Here is a 21,053-nt window from a genome sequence, read left to right on the forward strand (position 1 = left end):
ATTACACCAAAGTCCCAACTTCTCTAGATCAAAATTTATTGGCCTATTTGTGGTAAAAAACTGATGGAAAACAGGGAATTTCCCCACAATCTGCATTAATTTATGCAAAATTAAACACCTTTTTGACCACAAATAGGCCCATAACTTTTGATCTAGAGAAGTTGGGACTTTGTTGTAATACACTTTTTTGCTCAGTTTGAAGAGCTCTATCATGTGATATAGGTCTTTTTTTAATTTGAAGACCCCCCCCAAAAATCATGAATTTCCAGGCCTTGCAATTTTGCCTGGAAACGCAAAAAATCGCCAATTACTTGTTACTTGCACGATAATATCGCGGAAACATTTTGATTTTGTAATCTACACATACTAATTCGCGAGTTTCCATCGAAAAAAGTGGAATCTAAGAGGTGTATCACGAAAATCATTTTCTAGCCACTTTTTTCGACCTCAGCCGCGCGACTAGATCAGGAGAACGTCAACAAGTCTTTGCAAAGAAGTCAAAAGTAAAGACAACTAAGATCTTCTTTTTTTTGTCAAAGATAATAAAAGGAATCGGGTGCAAAGAGTCCGAAGACTTGCGAAATTTTATCATAGTGGCACGATTTCTTTATTTTGAGGCTGTGCTGCATACGTAACTACTATGTACCTGGTAATGAATTTTGAAATTAGCCGTCGATACTGGGTCCTGTGTGTCTGTATACAGACAAATACGTAACAGCGACGTAAAAGTCAAGAGGACGATAAAATAAGACGGACGTACAATCGTAACACGGTAGCCGTTTCCCGAATTTGTTTACATCGCATAAGTACGCATGCGCAGCTCCTATATTATCGTCCGGCGAGAAGGTTCACTTTTACAGCAAGATCTTTCAAAATGGCCGCTCCAAAGATGTTCGCACGTTTGGCTGTCCAAAATACCGCGTAAGTATTTTTTTAACTTGTGTTTTGAGATTTTATTTGAAAGAAAATTTCAACCCATACTTTAACAGTGTAGTTCATTAACAATATATACATTTTGTTTTAAAATTTCAAGTCTTTAACTGGAGAAAACAAAACATGATCTGTTCTAATTCCACCTGTCCTGTGTGATTTTGAGCAGACAAACCAGGTTCTAGCATACTATAATTTATCCTATTTGATGTGACCTCAATGCAATAGACATGGAAAATTTCAGGTGCAAAATGGAAAATGTCTGATGTCCAGTCAGACATTTTTCAACAACACTGGACAAATTTTAGACTGCACGTTGGTCTAAGAACTAAGACCTTTTCGCCTTTCCATCCGCCATCTTGAATTGTATGCAAAAATAGAGGAACGAAAAAGCTGTGGTTGGATTTAGTTGGAAAGTATGCAAAACATATGCAAGTTTACACAAAGATTAAAACGTTAACAAAGCATCTTATAAAGAAATATTATAATCATTAGAACAATAAAAGATGGAATTTCTTAGGGGTCACTCACATATCGATTCTTCCCACGACTAACGTCAAATTGACGCTAATTTGAAAACCCCCCCACCCCCACCTCTTAACGTCAAAGTTCAAAAATTATCAAAAATCGATGAAAATTTTCTCCTTCACTTTCATCGTTGTTTCGTCAGCCATCTTTAATTTCGCTACGGCTTGCTCAGGCAGTTTACATTTAAAAAATAATGGAGATAATTTCTAAACTTTTTTCAGAAAGTTGCCGGAATTAATTATCTCCATAATCAAAATCAACAGAAAAGCCGCATTTCACAAAAAAAAGACCGACCGTCGGCGAAATTCAAGGGCCGTGCGGACCGTCTGAACAAAAGGAACTCGAGACGTAAACATCGGGGGCCGTTTGTTTTGGTTAAAATTTCTGTAAAATAACGAAGCGAACGAATATTTAGGTATGTAAAAGGAAAAAAAGAAATATGGAAAGTAACATTTGTCACGGAATAAACGTATTAAAAATCGATATTTCTGGTGAAATTTCTTAGCGTCAAAGACTCTAACCCACCCACCCCTTCGCGTCAATTTGACGTTAGTCGTGGGAAGAATCGATATGTGAGTGACCCCTTAATCCAAAAAGGAATATTTACAGAGGTTGGCAAACGATATCATACTCCAGGATGCATCGTCTCTTATTTTCTCCCTATTTTCTACTTTCCTATCTTCTATCCTGATTTTCTGTCTTTCTCAAGTGTTTCTAACTGTTTTCTAAGTATTTTTCTGAGATTTGCCCGTACCGGTGAAACAGGTCTCCGACCCCGGCTCGAACCACCAAATGCAATCAACCTTGGTTTACAAACCCAATGCCTAACCGCTTACGCCAACGAGACACGACAGAAAGCCGTCATTCACAAATACTTATAGCGTGTAATTTACAGACCTTAATTAAGAAAGCTCCCAACCCTACCGGTGCCCCTACAAGGATCCCTACGGGATCCTAAGTTAAGTCACAGGGTACGAATGCCCCTAAGAAGGCCTTCGGCCTTATATTTTGACTCTCGAGCTCCAACCCTAACCCTAACTGATAATAACCGAACCCCCGTCTAGGTCCGCGGATTGAAAAATTTCACTTGCATCCTGGAGTATGATATCGTCTGCCAACCAGAACAACAAAAGCCTTTTAGAAATTTGTTCTTAAAGACATTGCATATTCTGTTTTCATGCCGTTAAAAAATTCCACCAAGACTAGGGAGGTCAGGGCAAAATTTCAAACTCATCTAATCACTTTGAAAATAAGTCCATCTGAAAAAGGGTAAAAAATGCAAAAAAATGAAGGGTCATAGACCTCTCAGAAAAAAGCGGTTCCGAAGATACGCCATTTTTTGTGGCTTAAAAAACAGCTCTTTCGGTAACAAATGGCCTAGACTAATAAATGGGTGGCTAGTTCGAAACACGGGGCACGGGTCACAGGGCACGGGGTGACGGGGCAGCTCAGATCAAAGTAATTCAAACAGAAAATGTTTTAAAAACACTAAAAATTATAAAAAAAATCAATTTTAAGGTATTTTATCCACGTATGACTATTTAAAACGCTAAAACCTAACCACGTGCTTTCCATGTGCTTTCGAAGTTTGCGTCGTTTATAATGCAGACCAGAAAACACCGCAACATATTACATACATATAATAAGCTTATATTATCAATAATACACTTTTAGTGTTATATGCATGTTACTGTATATGTTATACGTAAGTAATATACATATTACAATTCCCATCGCCTGAAAAAGCAAGCTTTCTCAAGAAAATGATAGTCATAGTTTGCAGAGGGGTATGAACCCCCCTAGGTTTATTTCATCCCCCCCTATATACCCATCCCCCCCTTTTGTAATGAAATCTTATCCCCCCCTTTTTTTTTACAGAAAATCCGTTTCGAAGGAAACTCGCTTTCCCACCTACCAGCAAAATTATCAACAAGAAAGAGTATGAAGTATTATAGTCACGAGCCAACTTTAAAACACAAACTGTGACAATTTGTATTTGATTAGAAAATTGACCAAAATTTCCAAACCCCCCCTTTTTTATTTGATCCCCCCCTACATTCCCATCCCCCCTAGTTTTTTCGGCAGATCTCGGTACCCCCCCTACAAAGGCCCTCCAGAAAGTTGGCATCCCCCCCTATTAAAAAGGGGGGGTGCAAACTATGGATAGTACGGCTATTGTTAAATCATATCTCATTATATCCCCTCCATCACCTTGAGTATGAATATAATTTTAATGGATAATAACGTAGAAATGATGGTATGATGGTGTCAATATTTTCCACCTACCATTATGAATTTTTAATAAAAATGACGTAATTATACTCATATCTCTAAAACCACTATCTTGCAGCATTTAATCGTTTTAAAACATGTCAATCTATATCCAGTCACATGATTAGCATCCTATTGAGTTATGAAAAAACATTTTGCTGTAAATTGGTTCAGAGGCCTTATATTTCATGATTTTGACAATATTTTTGTCATTCAATATCATTTTGTCAAAATTTGTGGGTGACAATATTATTTAAAAATTTTCATGATAATACCATTCGTATATAATTGTTTCAGACATACTATACTAGTAGTATTAGTACTATTATATGTGTTATGTAGTACGTGTTATGAATTATACGTTATGATATCGTTATATTTTTTCCGGTCTGTAAATTGTATGCCCCGTGCCCCGTGACCCGTGTTTCGAACTAGCCGAATAAATGGGTAAGAGCTGACGGCACCAAAAACAGTGAAAAAAAAACACTTTTTCAGATTCAAAATTTAGTATCTTTTCAACGGCTAATTCAATTGTTCTGAAATTTTCAGGAGAGTTGGACATGGATGTAAGCTTCCAAGTTTTGAAAAAAAATTAAAAAATTATTTCCTGGAACATTTGTATTTTACAGACCCACCAGCTAAATCAAAGATCAAAGTAAAAATTTGATCAAAAAAAGGTGTTCCTGGAGTCAGATTGGCTTGAAATCTTGCACACATGCTGGGATTCATGAAAATAGTCAAAATCTAAAATTAAAAAAAATTTGGAAAATCTGGCAGTATTTTACAGACCGGTCTGTAAATTACACATTCTCATAAAAAAAGTGATTCCGTGGTCCGATTTACCTGAAATTTTGCACACAAGCTGGGATTCAGGAAACAAGTCAAAATCTGAATTTTCAAAATTTTTAGAATATCTGGCGGTATTTTACAGACCGGTCTGTAAATTGCACATTGTGGTCAAAAAAAGGGGATCCCATGGTCTGATTTACCTGAAATTTTGCACACAAGCTGGGATTCATGAAACCAGTCTAAATCAATATGATATCTTTTCTTGACGTGTTGCTAGTGAAACGAGAATCTTCCATTGACACTGCAGTTTTCAGAAAATCTACCAACTCAAATCTGTACATCAATTGGAACTCTTTTGCACCCGAAATTTGGAAAAAGAGTACCTTGAGATGTCTAGTAAAGCGTGCATATAAAATATGTAACCAAGATTACTTTCTTCAAATGGAGCTGGATCATCTGGAAACCACCTTTACGCAAATAAACGATTTTCCGGTAGCAGTAGTCAAACGCATAATGAAAGAAGTCCAGATGGAAGAAAAACGAAAAGAACAACAACGTGAACAACCTCCCGATGACGTAATTCAACCACCGGAAGAAATTAAACTCGTTCAGTTGACCCTTCCCTATGCAGGTGAAAAAGGCGAATTAATAGCTAAAGAAATCAATCACACCTCAAAAACATCCAGCCAAACGTGAAAGCAAGAATTCATTACAAAGCAAAACGACTCAGCAGCGCCTTCAACATCAAAGATCGTACATTGAAGAAATATAAAAACATAACGTTGTTTATGAAGTTGAATGTAGTGAATGTGACGCGCGATATATTGGAGAAAGTGGTAGACGATTAGAAGAAAGAACATTAGAACATTCTGGAAAGGATAATAATATTCCCACGTTACCAAACACACGCAACAATATGGGCATGGTGAAATTACGTTAGACAATGTAAAAATACTTAATAGTAATTACAAAAACTACTACAAAAGAAAGGTTTCGGAAGCATTATATATTAGACAAAAGAAACCTGTATTAAATGTGCAAGATATGTCTGTTCCCTTGAAACTTTTTTTAACTAATAGCTTTTTAATTATTGTAACATATTTTAACACATTTATTGACAATTTTATTACTTTTATTATCCTACAATTACAAGTAGAATGAGAAGAAAAACGTGCGTTTATTATTGTACGTAATAGCGCATTAACATTCTTTTTTATTCTACTTGTAGCGACTCTGATATAAATATGTGTACATAACTTTCTTACTTGTTTTTTAACTGATGATGGTCTTTGGATGAAGACCGAAACGTTTTAAATATTAAATAAAATAAAATATTATTACAAAATGAAGCTTCTAAGTTACATATTTATTATTCAGTCTAAATCTGAAATTTCAAAATTTTCGGAATATCTGGCAGTATTTTATAGACCGGTCTTTTTACACAATTTGCTCAATCTAGCGTGTACCTAAATGCGCAAACTTTGCACACAAAGCCACAAGTCAAAATTGAAAACCTAAAAATAGTCCCACCCCATGTATGAAACTTTATGAGATTTTAAGAGATTTCCAAAACTATGCCATTAGTTAACAACAATTTTTCCCACTTTCTTGAAAAGAAATTTGCAAAGCAGATTCATTAATTTTCTTTTCTTAGAAAAATTTCCTCGCAAAGAGGTCCAATAAAATTTGAAACTGGCAACTCCTGATACAAAATTTCTACAGGTTGATTAAGTTTGGAGAAGTTTGGAGAAGTTTTGCTTCTTTGAAATGAAAGTTTTCATTTTCCTATGGGCTTTCCTATTATTTTGGTAGAAACGTTTGTGTCTGGAGGACACAAAAGTGTCAAGGCAGTAGCAAGAGATTGGGAAATTAGAGCAGATTTATCCACAAAATAAATAAGCTTTGTTGGAGCTAACATCCCAAAAATCTGGAATTTCTTTTGCATAAAAAATTTCTGTAAGCTGAGATTCAGTTAGTTTGTTTACATTTTCTGCCATTTTGAGAAAAAAAAGACTAATCAAAAGGCAGTTCGAACGCCAAATGACGTCACATACAAATCAAAAAATTTGAAAAAAGGTAATGAGAAATTTGTCTTACCATACCATAGAAAACTGACTCATATGTTGAGCAGAACAAGTTTTGGAAAAACAAATTATATGGCTGAATAGCAGAAGCATTCAGCTTTGATTTGATACCACGCACTAGTAAAAATGTTGTGAAATTCCTACCAAAAATTTCAAACCAAAACTTAGTTTTCAATTTCTTGGCTCTTGGAGATCCTTCTTTTTTTCACGCGTAGATTCAAAACAAACTTGAATCACGAGGAAAGACAAAAGTGAAAAAATTATACGGCTAACGATTTTCGCTCAATTGTTATAAACTTTTGAAAAAGGACTATGTTTTGAAACGTCGGTGCTGGTTCCTGTGTCCGTCAGAAATGGTAGACGGGTTGCGATTATCGGACGATTGTGACTCAAGGAAGCGTCGAAAACGCCTGTTTGGTTTTTTTAGAAGACAGATTAAGAAATTCTCTTTACTTAAAAAAAAAAAGTTTCTGAATATCTTTTTTCAAAGGTGATATATTTATCTCCAAACTTCTTTTTTATCTCCAAACTTCTTTTTTACGAAAATCAGGAATTGTTACCGCTCCGCGCGCGACCTTTCGGCCTCCCTACCAAGACGGAGTACACACATCAAACTTTCAAAACACGCAAACTGAAAGCAGTAATTATGACGTCACACATTCAGCGGGTTCAGATCAATGTTTTGATTTGATTGTTTGGCGGTTCTATTCCCAGGAGAATAATTTACCGCCAGCCGAATAAGGATTATTTTTGTACCTTTGCGGGTCATTTTTCAGCTTTAGTTTATGTCTAATGTTATGTTTTTTTGAAGTGCTTGTTCTAAGGTAAGAGATGAGCGAATTTGATTATTTCTTTTATGATCAATTTTAAATAGGGGAGCTATTGGGTTTGTATTGGATACGGTAGGAAAACTAAGAAAATTAGACAAGCTAGTGATGACTTTAGCAACCTTGAAAATTTTAGGGAAAGGCTCATGGAAAATTTTATTTGAAAAAGTTTAGTGTTGTCATAGTGGAATTGTAGTAATGCATCAAAGGATTTTTAAAGTTTCAGAGTCGTGTTCCATGAGGGAGACTAAAATGAGATTAAGTTGTTTGAATAGGAGTGATAAAATGAGGGATTAGGGAAGGGTGGGGAGCTGTTTAGCCCCAGAGGGTGGGTGGGGTTTAGCCAGTAGCAAGTTTAGTAAGAAGGTATGCGCGAAGGTGGGCTTTGAAAGTGGGTTTGCTAATGATTTTATAAAGGGTAGGCAGATGGGTTTGGATTTCTTTCCAGTCCTTTGTGATGAGATTTGCTATGTTATGGGATCCATACATTACCATTTTTGTCATAATGCAGGCTGCATCATTTGAAAATTTCAGGCGTGTGGTCAATCACACTCCTAAAATCTTAATTTTAGTAATTTAGGCGTGTGATAAGGAGTGCTATGCACAACTTTCAGTTGTGAAACTTACTTTATGGTAGGGTGGGGCGTCAAATGTCAAAGTCAGAAAATTCAAGATGTAGTGTTTTTTTTAAGAAAATTTAACCTATTGTGAGGCATTCTGCGCAATTTTAAGGTCAGAAGTCCAAAATTGGCCGAACCCCCCTGGGGGTACTGATGATTCGCACTACAGGCAAAAATTGGAAAAAATGGCATTTTCTGGCCTTTTCAGGCCTGTAAATATGTCAAAACTATTGCAAATCTTATTTTTTTCATTTGCTGTACTAAACTTTATGAAGAAACAAAAAAATAATCATATTGGGTTGAAAATTGTGCCCATTGGAGCCCTAAACGAGCCGTTTTAAGCCAATTTTGGGTAGCAAAATGCTTTTTAAGGCCAATTTTGCAAGTTCATAAACTTTAAACTGATTAAATCACATGTCTGAAATTTTCAGAGATGGAAGTCTTCAATTATGTCTTTAAGCAAAATGAATTTCAAGATTTTCACTTTTTTCAAAAGTTCATAATGGCGTCTTCAAAAATCGCTTTTTACAGTAGCAAAAAAAATCATATTTATCAAAAAATAGCATTTTTAAGGCAAGCTTCTACAAACTGAGTTTAAATGCTGACTGAAATTTTTTATGCAGTGATAGTATTCTGGAGATACTCCAGGGAAATCAATATCATTTGGGTCTGGGATGCGTCTATGTCCGCCATTATGGAAATAAAATCCCTGCTAAGAGCCATTTTTCAGGCAAAAACCCAAATTTGAACTGAAAAAAATCTCTAAAATGACAATAGACAGGGCCCGAATTTTTCTTGCAGTGATAGATTTCTGGAAATGCTGCAGGAAAATCAAAAATCATCTGGGTTTGGGATTTGGGTATATCCACCATTTTGGAATTGAAATTCCTGCTTAAACGCAATATTTCAAGCAAAAATCCNTGGATGTGGGCTATAAAGAATTGTTGAGTGGAATAGAATTTTTGCTATAATTTGTTTCAACTAGTAGTTCTAAATTAAATGATTGTGAATTCACATTCTTTGTTTAATGTAACATATATACAAAATATTTAGTCAATTATGACGTATTGGATAAAAATATGTAGCATTTTAACAGAGATTTCATTTCCATAATGGTGGATGTTAAACAAATCCCAGACTCAAATGATTTTGTTTACCCAGGAGAATTCACAGCATACTATCACTTCAAAGAAATTTGGGTCCATGTCTATTGCCATTTCTGAGCAGTTTTTAGTCAAAAGTGAAGTTTTTGCTTGAAATGTTGCATTTTAGCCAGTTTTAGCACATATTTCAATTCCATAATGGCGGACATACCCTTATCCTAAACCCAAAGGATTTTGATTTCCCTGGAGTATTTCCAGAAGGCTATCACTGCTAAAAGATTTTAGGTTCATGTTTATAGCCATTTTCAAGTTTTTTCCAGTCAAAAATGGGATGATTTTTGCTTGAAATATTGCGTTTTAGCAGGAATTTCAATTCCAAAATGGTTGATATACCCAAATCCCAAACCCAGATGATTTTTGATTTTCCTGCAGTATTTCCAGAATACTATCACTGCAAGAAAATTCGGGCCCATGTCTATTGTCATTTTAGAGATTTTTTCAGTTCAAATTTGGGTTTTTGCCTGAAAAATGGCTCTTAGCAGGGATTTTATTTCCATAATGGCGGACATAGACGCATCCCAGACCCAAATGATATTGATTTCCCTGGAGTATCTCCAGAATACTATCACTGCATAAAAAATTTCAGTCAGCATTTAAACTCAGTTTGTAGAAGCTTGCCTTAAAAAATGCTATTTTTTGATAAATATGATTTTTTTTGCTACTGTAAAAAGCGATTTTTGAAGACTCCATTATGAACTTTTGAAAAAAGTGAAAATCTTGAAATTCATTTTGCTTAAAGACTTAATTGAAGACTTCCATCTCTGAAAATTTCAGACATGTGATTTAATCAGTTTAAAGTTTATGAACTTGCAAAATTGGCCTTAAAAAGCATTTTGCTACCCAAAATTGGCTTAAAACGGCTCGTTTAGGGCTCCAATGGGCACAATTTTCAACCCAATTTGATTATTTTTTTGTTTCTTCATAAAGTTTAGTACAGCAAATGAAAAAAATAAGATTTGCAATAGTTTTGACATATTTACAGGCCTGAAAAGGCCAGAAAATGCCATTTTTTCCAATTTTTGCCTGTAGTGCGAATCAGTACCCCCAGGGGGGTTCGGCCAATTTTGGACTTCTAACCTTAAAAATTGCGCAGAATGCCTCACAATAGGTTAAATTTTCATAATAAAACACTACATCTTGAATTTTTTGACTTTGCCCCAAAAATGACTGTTGACGCCCTACCCTATTTATGGGGTGTGATTGATCGCACTCCTCAGACATTTTAGGTGTGTGTGGAGGTGTGCGCGTGCTATCGCACGCCTCAAATGATGCAGCCTGATAATGATATAGACAGTTGTTTGTTTCGTGTGGTATGGATAGCATTATTACCTACAGTACAGTAGTGAGAAAAATAGAGAAATATTTAGGTAACCTGTTTTTGAAGGAGTCATATGCCAATAGACAATTTTTTTCTTTTATCAGGTATCTAATTGGAAGAATTCTGCTATTGATATAAAGTGGTTTGGCAGACTCACGGGGACCCTTAAAGTGAACGATCTTAAGTGCCTTGTTCTGAAGTTTTTCTAACTTGTCAAAGAAAGTGATCTTGATATGACCTAGGGTTTGTATAAAGTAGCTGACATGGGATTCAAAAAGAGCATAATAAGAAGATAGGAGGGTTTTGTAGTCTAGATAGTGGCACAATTTACTAAGTATGTCGAATACTCTTGAGAGTTTCAAAGTAGTCTTAGTTCTTAGAAAGTTGGGGGTCCAAGTCCAGGTTTTTTCATCAATAGTAACTACCTAAATAACTTACTGTTCTTGAAAGTTCAAGCTTCTGTCCGCTCAGTCTGAAGTTTAGCTTTTTTGTAACGTTTTTGGATTTCGACTTGAATAGAATAAGTTCTGTTTTTGAGGCATTCAGGCAGATTTTGTTTGCTCTGAGCCAATGAACCAGTTGAGTTAGATCTTTATTTACACTGGCATTTAGTTTTTTTAACGATTTGTCTCTGCAGACCAGGCTGGTGTCATCAGCAAAGTGAATGGTTGTACAGTTGTTGATAGCTTTGTGGAGGTCATTGATATATATTATAAAAAAGAGGAGACCTAGAACTGATCCTTAGGTGACTCTATGTCTTATGACAAAGTTTATAGAATACTGTGCTCTACAGTATCAAATGCTTTCTTGAGATCTATAAAAATACCTGCTGCAAATTCTTTATTATCAAGGGCATCTCTCACTAACTCAGTGAGAGCAATTATTGCATGATTTGTGCTGTGATGCTCTCTGAATCCAAATTGGTTTTTGAAAAAAATGTTGTGCTGGGTAAAGAAATCAGAGAGTCTGAAATGGATGAGTTTCTCAAATAATTTGTTGATGTTGGACAAAAGAGAAGTTGGTCTGTAGTTACCAACATCTAACTTTGAAGCTTTCTTATGAAGAGGTTTAATGGATGCTTTTTTTAGACAGTCTGGGTAAGTTCCAGACTGAAGGCATTCGTTGAAGATATTAGCAAGAATGCCAGACACTATAGGACTAATAATTTTCAAGAAGTAGGTAGGAATACTGCAGGGGCCAATTGCCTTTTTATCTTCAAGTTGATTGATAAGTTTAAAGATGACATCAGGAGAAGTTGGATGAAAAAATACAGACTCAGGGATTGATGCATCAAGAAAATCAGTAAAGTAATAGGAATTTCAGCTTTGGTTTTTCGTTGAATTTCCGACCACCCCTGGAAAAAAAAGATTTCTGAGGCTAGAAACAAAATCAGAAAATTTACCTTATTGGAACTAGATTAGTTTTCCGCGTTTGCTAAAATCAAAACAATGGAAAATTGTTTGGACGCATGCGCAGTCGACACTACTAAACTGTATATAAACTGTATATATTGGCTACCCCAATTTGGCTAGGTTGTGGGATACCCCTTTTTTGCCCAAATATCTGAAGCCTAGTGTTTTAATTTGTGAAAATGCGATGTGAGAACCTTTTATCAGTCATTTAAAGAAATCAGGTTTATATTTGCTCCGCAACTTTAGTTACTGTAGTCATTTTTGCAAAAAGTATAATCTACTTCTGTTTATTGAGTGCCGTCACCACCTTGTCTTCCTTCCTCTCATACTTTGAAAAATTACAGACCAGACCATTTTTATGGTTTAAATAAAGGTACAGAATATTTTTGGAATCCCAACTTTCAAACAGAGACTAAAAATGAAAATCAGAAACAATGGGTAATCTCATAACATCAAAGGATAATTACGTTACACCTATGGTAACTTAGGAATTCACACCTTGTATGAAAATTACATTTGATAATTATATTTAATATCAGAAGGTCTAAGTTCAAATAGTGGAGGAAAATTGGCTACCCTTCTTTTTAGACCAACTCGTTTTAACCTGCCAATCTATGCCAAGTACAATTTTTTCCAATTTCATCAAAAAAAATTAAAAATCCCTAGGAAAATGAAAGAAATCTGTCCAAAAAAGGACAAAACCGAAAAAATTAAAACCCGTGAGATGCAATTTTTCTGACTTTTTTTTCGACAGCGAATATCAGTCCCCGCGAAAATTAGTGCCAATAGGGTCGTCCTAGTGGGGTAACGAAAATTTTCTGGAATGATGGCATTTTAGAGCTGTTTAGAGGAATATATAGGAAGGTTGGAATCACTGATTGAAACTAATTTTCTTTGCTTAACAATCAGTTGAAGAGTCCATCAGTGATTCCGACCTTCCTAATTATTCCTCTCTATAAAGAAGGAAGTTAAAATTAGTAGGTAGGTAGTTTTCAGAGCTTGAAAATTTATATTTATGAAATCCTGTCCCTAAACTTTGTGTACCCACCCTGTTTGGAAATTAGGGAGAGCCCACTCTGTCTGGCTGAGATCTGGATGATTTTAACATAATTTTAACATCGGCAAATTCCAGGCAATCTTAATTGAAATCAAACCAAATTGGATGCAATCAAACAATTGAAATTCGATTGTTGAACAAGGGTAGGGTTACAGAACTCAACTGTAAACTCTGTGATGCAATAAGGCAGAATTCTGTAATTCAAATCTTTCAGATGTTTTAACAAGTGTTGAAAATTTGCCTGATCTTGAGAGTGTCTTAGTGTGTTTGAAGAAATTCTGTACCAGCAAAATTAAACATAGCTGAATGCAATCGCACACATTCAAACACAATTAAATGTAGTTGAATGCAATCGAACTTCAATCGAACCCAATTGAATATTATAATCAAATCTAGAAATTGCAGTGATATTCCATTGAGATTCAATCGTGTTCCACAATCAAATTTCAATCGGTCGATTGCACTCAATTTGTTTTGACTTAATCAAATGGCAATTCTGTTTAATTCAGATTGTCTCAAAAATAAGTTCAAAATTGGCCCAAAAAAGTTTTTGTGCACTACATAGAATAAGCAGCACTCCCTGCAGAAGTGTTGGAAAACCCCAAACGTGTTGGAATTAAAGAGTCCTGCAGACCATCTAACACAGGGACCTGAGACATGAACATCTGATCGTTTGTTTTGATTTTCAAAACCTTGCGAATAGTGAAGTATTTTGCGTGGAATAAACTTCTCCAAAATTAATTGATATTTACATTTTCCTTGGAGTTTGGATAGCTCCCTAAACAAATTCGACTTTTTCTAAAAATTTTACTTTTTCTTTGTTTCCTAAAATTACTTACACCTTTCCCGTAATTTGAAATTCTCAGAATTAGCCTGGGAATAGACACACTCCACTTTCATGTTATAAATTGTATATTTTTGCCTGTGGGGGCTTTGGAAAGTGCACATCTTCAACTTCCAACCTTTGCCAGTCATCTAGTTGTTTGGGATCAATTATTCAGGGTTGTTTTTAAGTATCATTAAAAATATTAAATATATTATTTATATAATAGAATTTGAGAGGATTCTATGATTCAAGTTAAGAAAAGCTGAAAAATACAACTTTCCCTAAGCTAAAGAAACACATGCAAAAACAGATTTGCTTATCTCCCCAAGCAAGCAAAACAGTGGATAGTCACAAAATATGACAGTGTAAAAAACAGGTCTGAAAATAACAGGAAGGTCAGAATCACTTATTGAAATTATAATTTTATTATGATAAGAGGTTGTATACTTTGTGGTATGTTTGAAACTGCAGTTAAAACCAGACTGACCGGACAAAGTGAAACAGCTAAAAAATATCTATTTCTGAAGTTCATTGGGCCCAACGTCTTAACTGAATGTTATTGTTTTTATGTCCAGTGCATTTTGACTTACTTTTTGACGTCAGAAAACAGCAGCACACTCTCAGGTTTATCAGCAGGGTCATTGAAAAGGCTTTGGCATTTGAAAAGACTATTAAAGCAGAGGGTGCTGATGGAGTTTCTGAATGCTAGAAATCCAAAGTTTTCAAGTGATCTTGAACGATTCCTTTATTCCCGTCATTCCAATTATCGAAAAGTGGGTTACTTAGGGGTGAAGCTACTCATTTTGCCACAACAAACATTAATATTAAGGTTCCACCAGACTCTTAAGTTTCTCTAGATCAAAATATTCTTACTCCCATCAATGCTAAAAGAAAATATATTTAGATATAGGTTGTTGAGAGATATTATGTTAAATAGGGCTATCACCTGAGGTGTCAACCTGAATTCACAGGACCCAGCAGGACTTTTTAACTTTTTTTGTTAATTCTATTCTAATTTGGTTTTACAGGAATGGAGTGAGGTTGTTCAGCTCTACACAGCCAAAATGTGCAACCTTACAGGATAGTAAGTAACCTACCCTTCCAATTTATAATATGGCTTGGTACACACAATATCTGATTGTTTTTAGTTCAAAAGACTAATACTATTTTACTGTTTTAAATTCTAGTTCAAATCCGTCTTAAATCCCTCCAAAATATTCAAAAGATTACCAAAACTATGCAGATGGTGTCAGCTGCTAAATATTCACGTGCAGAACGTGAGCTGAAACCAGCCAGAGTCTATGGCACTGGAGCCAAAGGTAAGTGGAAAAACTTGACTATTTCAAACTCAGTACATTAGCAGTTCTGTCGGTCGGTGGTTTTGAAGCGGCTAGAGTTTCCAAATGAGGAACTTTAATACTCTGGAAAAGAATATTTCCTGTGCTAGCTTTGTGCACTTTGGAAATAATCATGGAAATAAAACTGAACCCTCTCGTAAAGAATAGAAGATAAATAACATTGACCAGGTATTTAGGAAATTCACCAGGTAACTACTTCCTGATTTGGAATAAATTTGCTGAACGAAATTCAAAAAAACGATGGAAAATTCAAGATAGTGGCCATAAAAAGTAGCAAAATCGGGAAGTTATTCCTTTTTCAGACAACGCCATTTCTTCGTTTAATTAAGTTAAGGAAATATGGAAATTCTAGCCATTTGGGTATTGTTGCACCGGCTGTCGGTTGTCTCAATTTTTTTTTTAAACTTGCATTTCATTATTGTTAGTTTGTAAGATCATAAACTGAGTCGAGCTCAATTATGAGTGATAAAGTGTTTCAAACTGTTTTTAAATGATGGGAAATATTATTAAAATGACACTCGACAACTAAAACAGATCTGAGCTTTCATTATTTTGTCTTTATCTAAATTATCACACTATTAATATTAAATCATAGCATTATTTGAAAAAGCTGAATTGGAAAGTGACAAGACTCAACCTAACCATCTGATCATTGCTATTTCCTCTGATCGTGGTCTTTGTGGTGGTATCCATTCTGGTATCTCCAAAGCCATTCGTGCCAAAACTGCTGACTCTGGTGTAGATACTAAATTAATTATATGCGGGGACAAAGCAAGAAGCATTTTACAAAGAACTCATAGTAAGTTACACTGCAGCTTTCTAGATATTTTCCTTTTCTCTAATTCCATGTTCTCAGAGAAATAATAGATACAAGATGCTTGCTTGCAAGCTTGCAAAACTGGGTTTGTGTTTGAAAGCAGTGTAAGTTATTTTCATTGACAAACCAATTTTTATTTTGTTTTGAGTGAGATTATTTTTAACCTATAACTTTCTGTTGTTTGATAGTGGAATGACATAACGAAAATGTGAACTATTTTTACAACTTTCAGGCAATGATATTCTGTTTCACATGAATGAGTTGGGCCGTAAACCACCACTTTTTGAAGAAGCCTCATTTGTTGCGGAACAAGTTTTAGATTCTGGATATGAATTTGATTCTGGTGAAATGATGTTCAATAAATTCAAGTAAGTTGCTTTCTTTTACCGCCTATCTCATAGCTGATGACATACATTTCATATTTTGCCCTTAAACTTTCCCAGTACTTTTTTCCCCTTTTACGCAACCATGGATTTGTTATAGAGACTCTGGATAAACATCAAATTGAATGAAACGGTGGAGAGCGAAGTATTTTCTTTCCATCGTTTCAGAAAACAATCGATTTACAGGTTTCGCCCGCAAAGGACAACTGTCATGGTGGGTGGAAGGACTCTGATTAACAAAAAAGATTAATACTTTCTTATTTCTCAAAAATGTTTTTCTAGTGTCTATAATAATTCCTTGATGTAACTAATTATCTTCCATCAAGACGGACCCTCTATCTAGGTTCAGACTACTGGCACTTATCAGCAAGCTGGGAAGGTTATAGTTCAAACTGAACTTCAATACAGTGTAGTGCAACCATTAGACAAACTATAATGCTCGTAATGAATCTGATTCTAACCCATTAATGCTGTATTTTTATTTATTTTTTTATTTATTCTTTATTTAACGTTGGTACAAAACAAAATAGTACAAAAGACTAATTCAAACCAACATGACAATCTAATATTTACTTATAATAGTAAATAATATAGGATAAAAATTCTAAAAACATTAAAAGATTGAGCACAGTTTGCAAGAACAATATATTTTTGCTTTCAAAATTTTTGTTTTAAAGCATTCTAATGATTCAGATGTTTTGGTCTCATTGGGCAATCTATTCCAAGCCTGTCCTGCCCGATAGTTAAAGGAGTTCAAGCAAACTGCATTTTTTGGCAGTGGAAGTTTAATTTGAGCGCCTCTTCTAAGTTTTGGAAGACGTGGGGAATCGTTATCCTCATCATCACTCCCTGTTTCACGCTGGATAATTTCAAACTGGTCCCAGCCTAGTTTATTTCCGATATTATTGACGCTCTTATAAACTTCCACTAACATGAGTTGGAGGTTTTGAGTATGGATAGACGCACAATTTGCTTTAACCAAAAGCTCGTCATAATCAAGATTTAGAAGATTTTCTTTAGCTCTAAGAGCTCTGTAGTGAGCTTCAGTCAAAAGATTGTGTGCCATCTTACTGCAAAACATCCAAATGAGAGGGCAATACTTAAAGGTAGATAATATAAAACTATTAAATAATAAGTCTGCCTGATCTTGGTTCAAATATGATCTCATTCTCAGGATAGATTTAGTTTTTTTGAGAGGCTTTCTTACATAGATCCTGAATATGAGTATAAAATGATAAAGCACTGTCGATAGTTATACCAAGAAGAAGAGCATTCTCAGAAGATATTAGTGAAAAATTTCCTATGTCAATAGATATATTTGCATTTTTAGTACCTGGAAATAACATCTGGAACTTCTCCGGATTGGCTACAAGAGAGTTATGTTCAAACCAAGCGAGAATAACTTGCAAGTTTAATTTTAAGGCTTCAATGACTTCTTGCAAGGAAGAAGCACATTTATGAAGAGTATTATCATCGGCGAAGTTACAGAGGTCATCTTCATTTACAAATAAAATAAATCATTGATAAAAACATTGAAAAGGATTGGACCTAAAACAGATCCTTGAGGCACTCCAAATAGCAAAGGTAGCCAACTACTGTAAGATGAACCCACTCTGACCCTGTGTTTCCTATTTGAAAGATAGCTATGGATAAGAGCGAGGCTTTTATTTCCAAGTCCATACGCATGAAGTTTAGCGATTAGAAGATCATGAGGCAAGCAGTCAAAGGCTTTAGACAAATCCATCAGAATTGCTCCAATTTTCTCAGAATTAGAAAGCGACATCTGCCATTTTCGCAACATGTTAAGTAAAGCACTCTGTGTGCTATACTGTTTGCGAAAACCACAGAGTTTAGTAGAGAAGAAGGATTCGAGAAAAATGTTTAATTGTTTCGATATTAGTTTTTCAAAGATTTTTGCCGGGGAAGGGAGCAAACTGACGGGTCTGTAGTTATCCTTGTCATGCTTGCTTTTCTTTTTATGGACTGGGATAATATCAGCCTGCTTCAAGCTATCAGGAAAATGTTGTGATTCAAGACTGTGGTTGAAACACGATGTCAGTGTAGGAGCACAAACAAATTTGGCTAACTTTATGATCTTAGTAGGATCGTATCGATTAATTAAACCTCCTCTTTTTTCCAGCTCTGTTGTATCATACAGCGTTACTGAACAAGATATCTTCTCTTTCAACAGCTTGAGTACTGCTGGTAAGTAGGTGTTGATTAATCAGAAATACTTGTTTGTAAGCATCAAAGATCTATCAAAAGAGACTTTTAAATTTAGAGGTATAGCTGGGTATGGATCCCAAAATGCAGAAAAATAACCATAAGATTGACAATAGATGACTTCTTTACTAACGTTTTATAGCATGTGCTCACAATGATGTTTTGGGGTGCGAGGGTTCATTGATTTGCCTGGGTAATAAATAACTAAATAAATTTAAAACCAACATTATTATTAAAAAAAACAAATTTTATTTCTATAGAAACCATGTTACAATATGATGACGTAGATGAAGATGTGTTGCGCAATTACCACGAATTCTCCCTTGCCAACATCGTTTTCTATGGAATGAAAGAAAGCGCATGCTCAGAACAATCTGCAAGAATGACTGCTATGGACAATGCTACTAAGAATGCTGGTATGCTTTTTTGTTATCCTCTATTTTTGAAGTCTCGTTAAATTCATCTTCATGAAATGCGCCATGGGATCATCCTCCCAGGAAGATGGGGGAATCAACTTTTGCCCTGGAGGGGGAAATAAATATTTTCACCTTGATGGGGGGCTAGTGCAAATGGTGGACTAGTGCAAATGGTGGATTTCAGGAAATTTTATGGGAAGTGGGGGTAGAGGATAAGTATAATATTTCAAATAGATGATTAAATGTGTCTATATTTCCAGCATTTGTGCGTTCATTGCAGGAAATTGTTAAGTTTTAGTTAAGTTATTATGTAGAATAAAGAGAATCGGTTGGTCACAAAAATAGTCTTCCAATAGGGGCAACCCTGGAAAAAGGGTAGGTGGGGAAGAAGACCAAATGGGGGTTTTAGGCCCCTGGAGGACACCATGTAGCACCATTGCAATGTCTTCTAGCATTACATCACGGACCCAACAGCTGATTGGTTGTGACAAGTGACGTATTGACTGATTTTATGTCACTTACAACCAATCAGCTGTTGGGCCCATTGTGTGATGTCAAAGACATTGCAGTGATGCAAATCATGAATATGCAAGAGGAAATCTACACGGCGTCAATTTCCAATAGAATTGATTTGAATTTTGCTTTACATAAAACCTTTGATTTAAGCTTGATGGCTTCTCTGGGATCTTTGTCCCTGTAAAAAGGGTTTAAAATTTGTAAATTCAAAACTAGTTGCAACACGCTTTCATTTGTTCGGTCAATTTGTCTTGCTTTAAGAATGGCGTTTTAAGTGCTCTTTAAACAGCATTGAGCTCTACCAATTCATAAAAAGATTCTGAAATAATTTTCTTTTTCATACCACCAGGTGACATGATTGACCGTCTCCGAATCACCTACAACAGAACACGTCAAGCCGTCATCACCACAGAATTGACCGAAATCATCTCTGGTTGTGTTGCCCTAGAAACTGCTGACTAAGCAATAAAAATGTCAACACTAGCAATATTAATTATAAATATTTTTAAATTTTTTTTGGAATCCCACAACATCGTTTTTTTCCAACCCAACCAAAGTATGAAAATTTGTAGAAAATGTTTTTTTCAAATTTCTGTTTTAAAAATTGACCATATAAAATTTAAAAAACTTCATTGTTTACTTTTTCACCAATGAATTGACCCCGAAAAAGGTGCTGTTTTGAAATGTGAACTGTTTTGGTGACTCGTAGTTTAGCAGTCTTGGTGGCCATCGAATTTTACTTTATGAAACGTCTGTTTTTTATTATGATCTATCTATCATAAAATGTACTTTTTGGTCTCCGAAAAAACAATTTGCGATCATGTACCAGTATGATTTAAAAAATGACATTTAAAAAAAACTATTGCTCTGTTGTTTTGAATAGTTTGCATCTTAAGCCAACGGGGAAGTGATGTTAAGTTTAATAAATGTATTTTTCATGATTGCCTGTCTTTATCAGCAAACTAAAGAGTTAATTCTTTCTTTTGATAACTGATCCATGATGGTGATGATAATGATTTCTTAGCATGTGGTATAATATAGCATGACGTAATGCGAACAGCAATAAAAGTAAGTAATGGGATATTTTTATCTTTGTAATGCTAATAAGAATTCTATCGTCTTTGAGAGTCATTAAAAAAATACAGTCTGGGAGTTTTATATGTCGGAGTTTAATATTTCGTTATTTTCGTCTTGTAGTATATTTTAGATCTTTAAGTATAATAACATCTTTACTTTTGTTTGTTGGGTTAAATCTACTGACTAATCTTGTAAAGAACATGTTGTTTTTATCTCATCAAATTCGTAACAACTTAATAGCATATGATAACTAGTACCTGATTAACTAGTAGATATACATTCTTTTGAAACTGTATCTTGAAGCATCACTCTTTGGTTTATACCAAATCTTAATTTTGGCTATGTTGTTTGTTTTAGTCACAATACAATGTTTACTCGAGTTTTAGGTAAAATGTTATTATGAACTGTTATAAGACCCATTATGAGCTTGTAACGCTT

At 35.0% G+C, this 21,053-nt stretch overlaps 1 protein-coding gene across 1 annotated transcript; it reads left to right on the forward strand.

Moving 5' to 3' along the window:
• Positions 1 to 812: 812 nt before the first annotated feature.
• Positions 813 to 20,790, forward strand: LOC136811599 (ATP synthase subunit gamma, mitochondrial-like). The gene is made up of 8 exons (XM_067068228.1): positions 813 to 921; positions 14,854 to 14,909; positions 15,013 to 15,144; positions 15,779 to 15,982; positions 16,233 to 16,368; positions 18,524 to 18,588; positions 18,867 to 19,022; positions 19,888 to 20,790. The coding sequence occupies exons 1-8, from the start codon at positions 875 to 877 to the stop codon at positions 19,998 to 20,000; spliced, it is 909 nt and encodes a 302-aa protein (XP_066924329.1). The 5' UTR covers positions 813 to 874; the 3' UTR covers positions 20,001 to 20,790.
• The last annotated feature ends 263 nt before the right edge of the window (positions 20,791 to 21,053 follow it).

The sequence above is a fragment of the Clytia hemisphaerica genome, unplaced genomic scaffold (genome assembly GCF_902728285.1).
Source record: "Clytia hemisphaerica strain Z4C2 unplaced genomic scaffold, Clytia hemisphaerica genome assembly, whole genome shotgun sequence".
NCBI lineage: Eukaryota > Metazoa > Cnidaria > Hydrozoa > Leptothecata > Clytiidae > Clytia > Clytia hemisphaerica.

Coding starts and splice junctions, on each gene's coding strand:
- LOC136811599 (XM_067068228.1), top strand. CDS start 875: ATGGCCGCTCCAAAGATGTTCGCACGTTTGGCTGTCCAAAATACCGC. Junction 16,369..18,523: donor ATGATGTTCAATAAATTCAA/GTAAGTTGCTTT, acceptor TCTTTTTTCCAG/CTCTGTTGTATCATACAGCG. Junction 19,023..19,887: donor CAATGCTACTAAGAATGCTG/GTATGCTTTTTT, acceptor TCATACCACCAG/GTGACATGATTGACCGTCTC.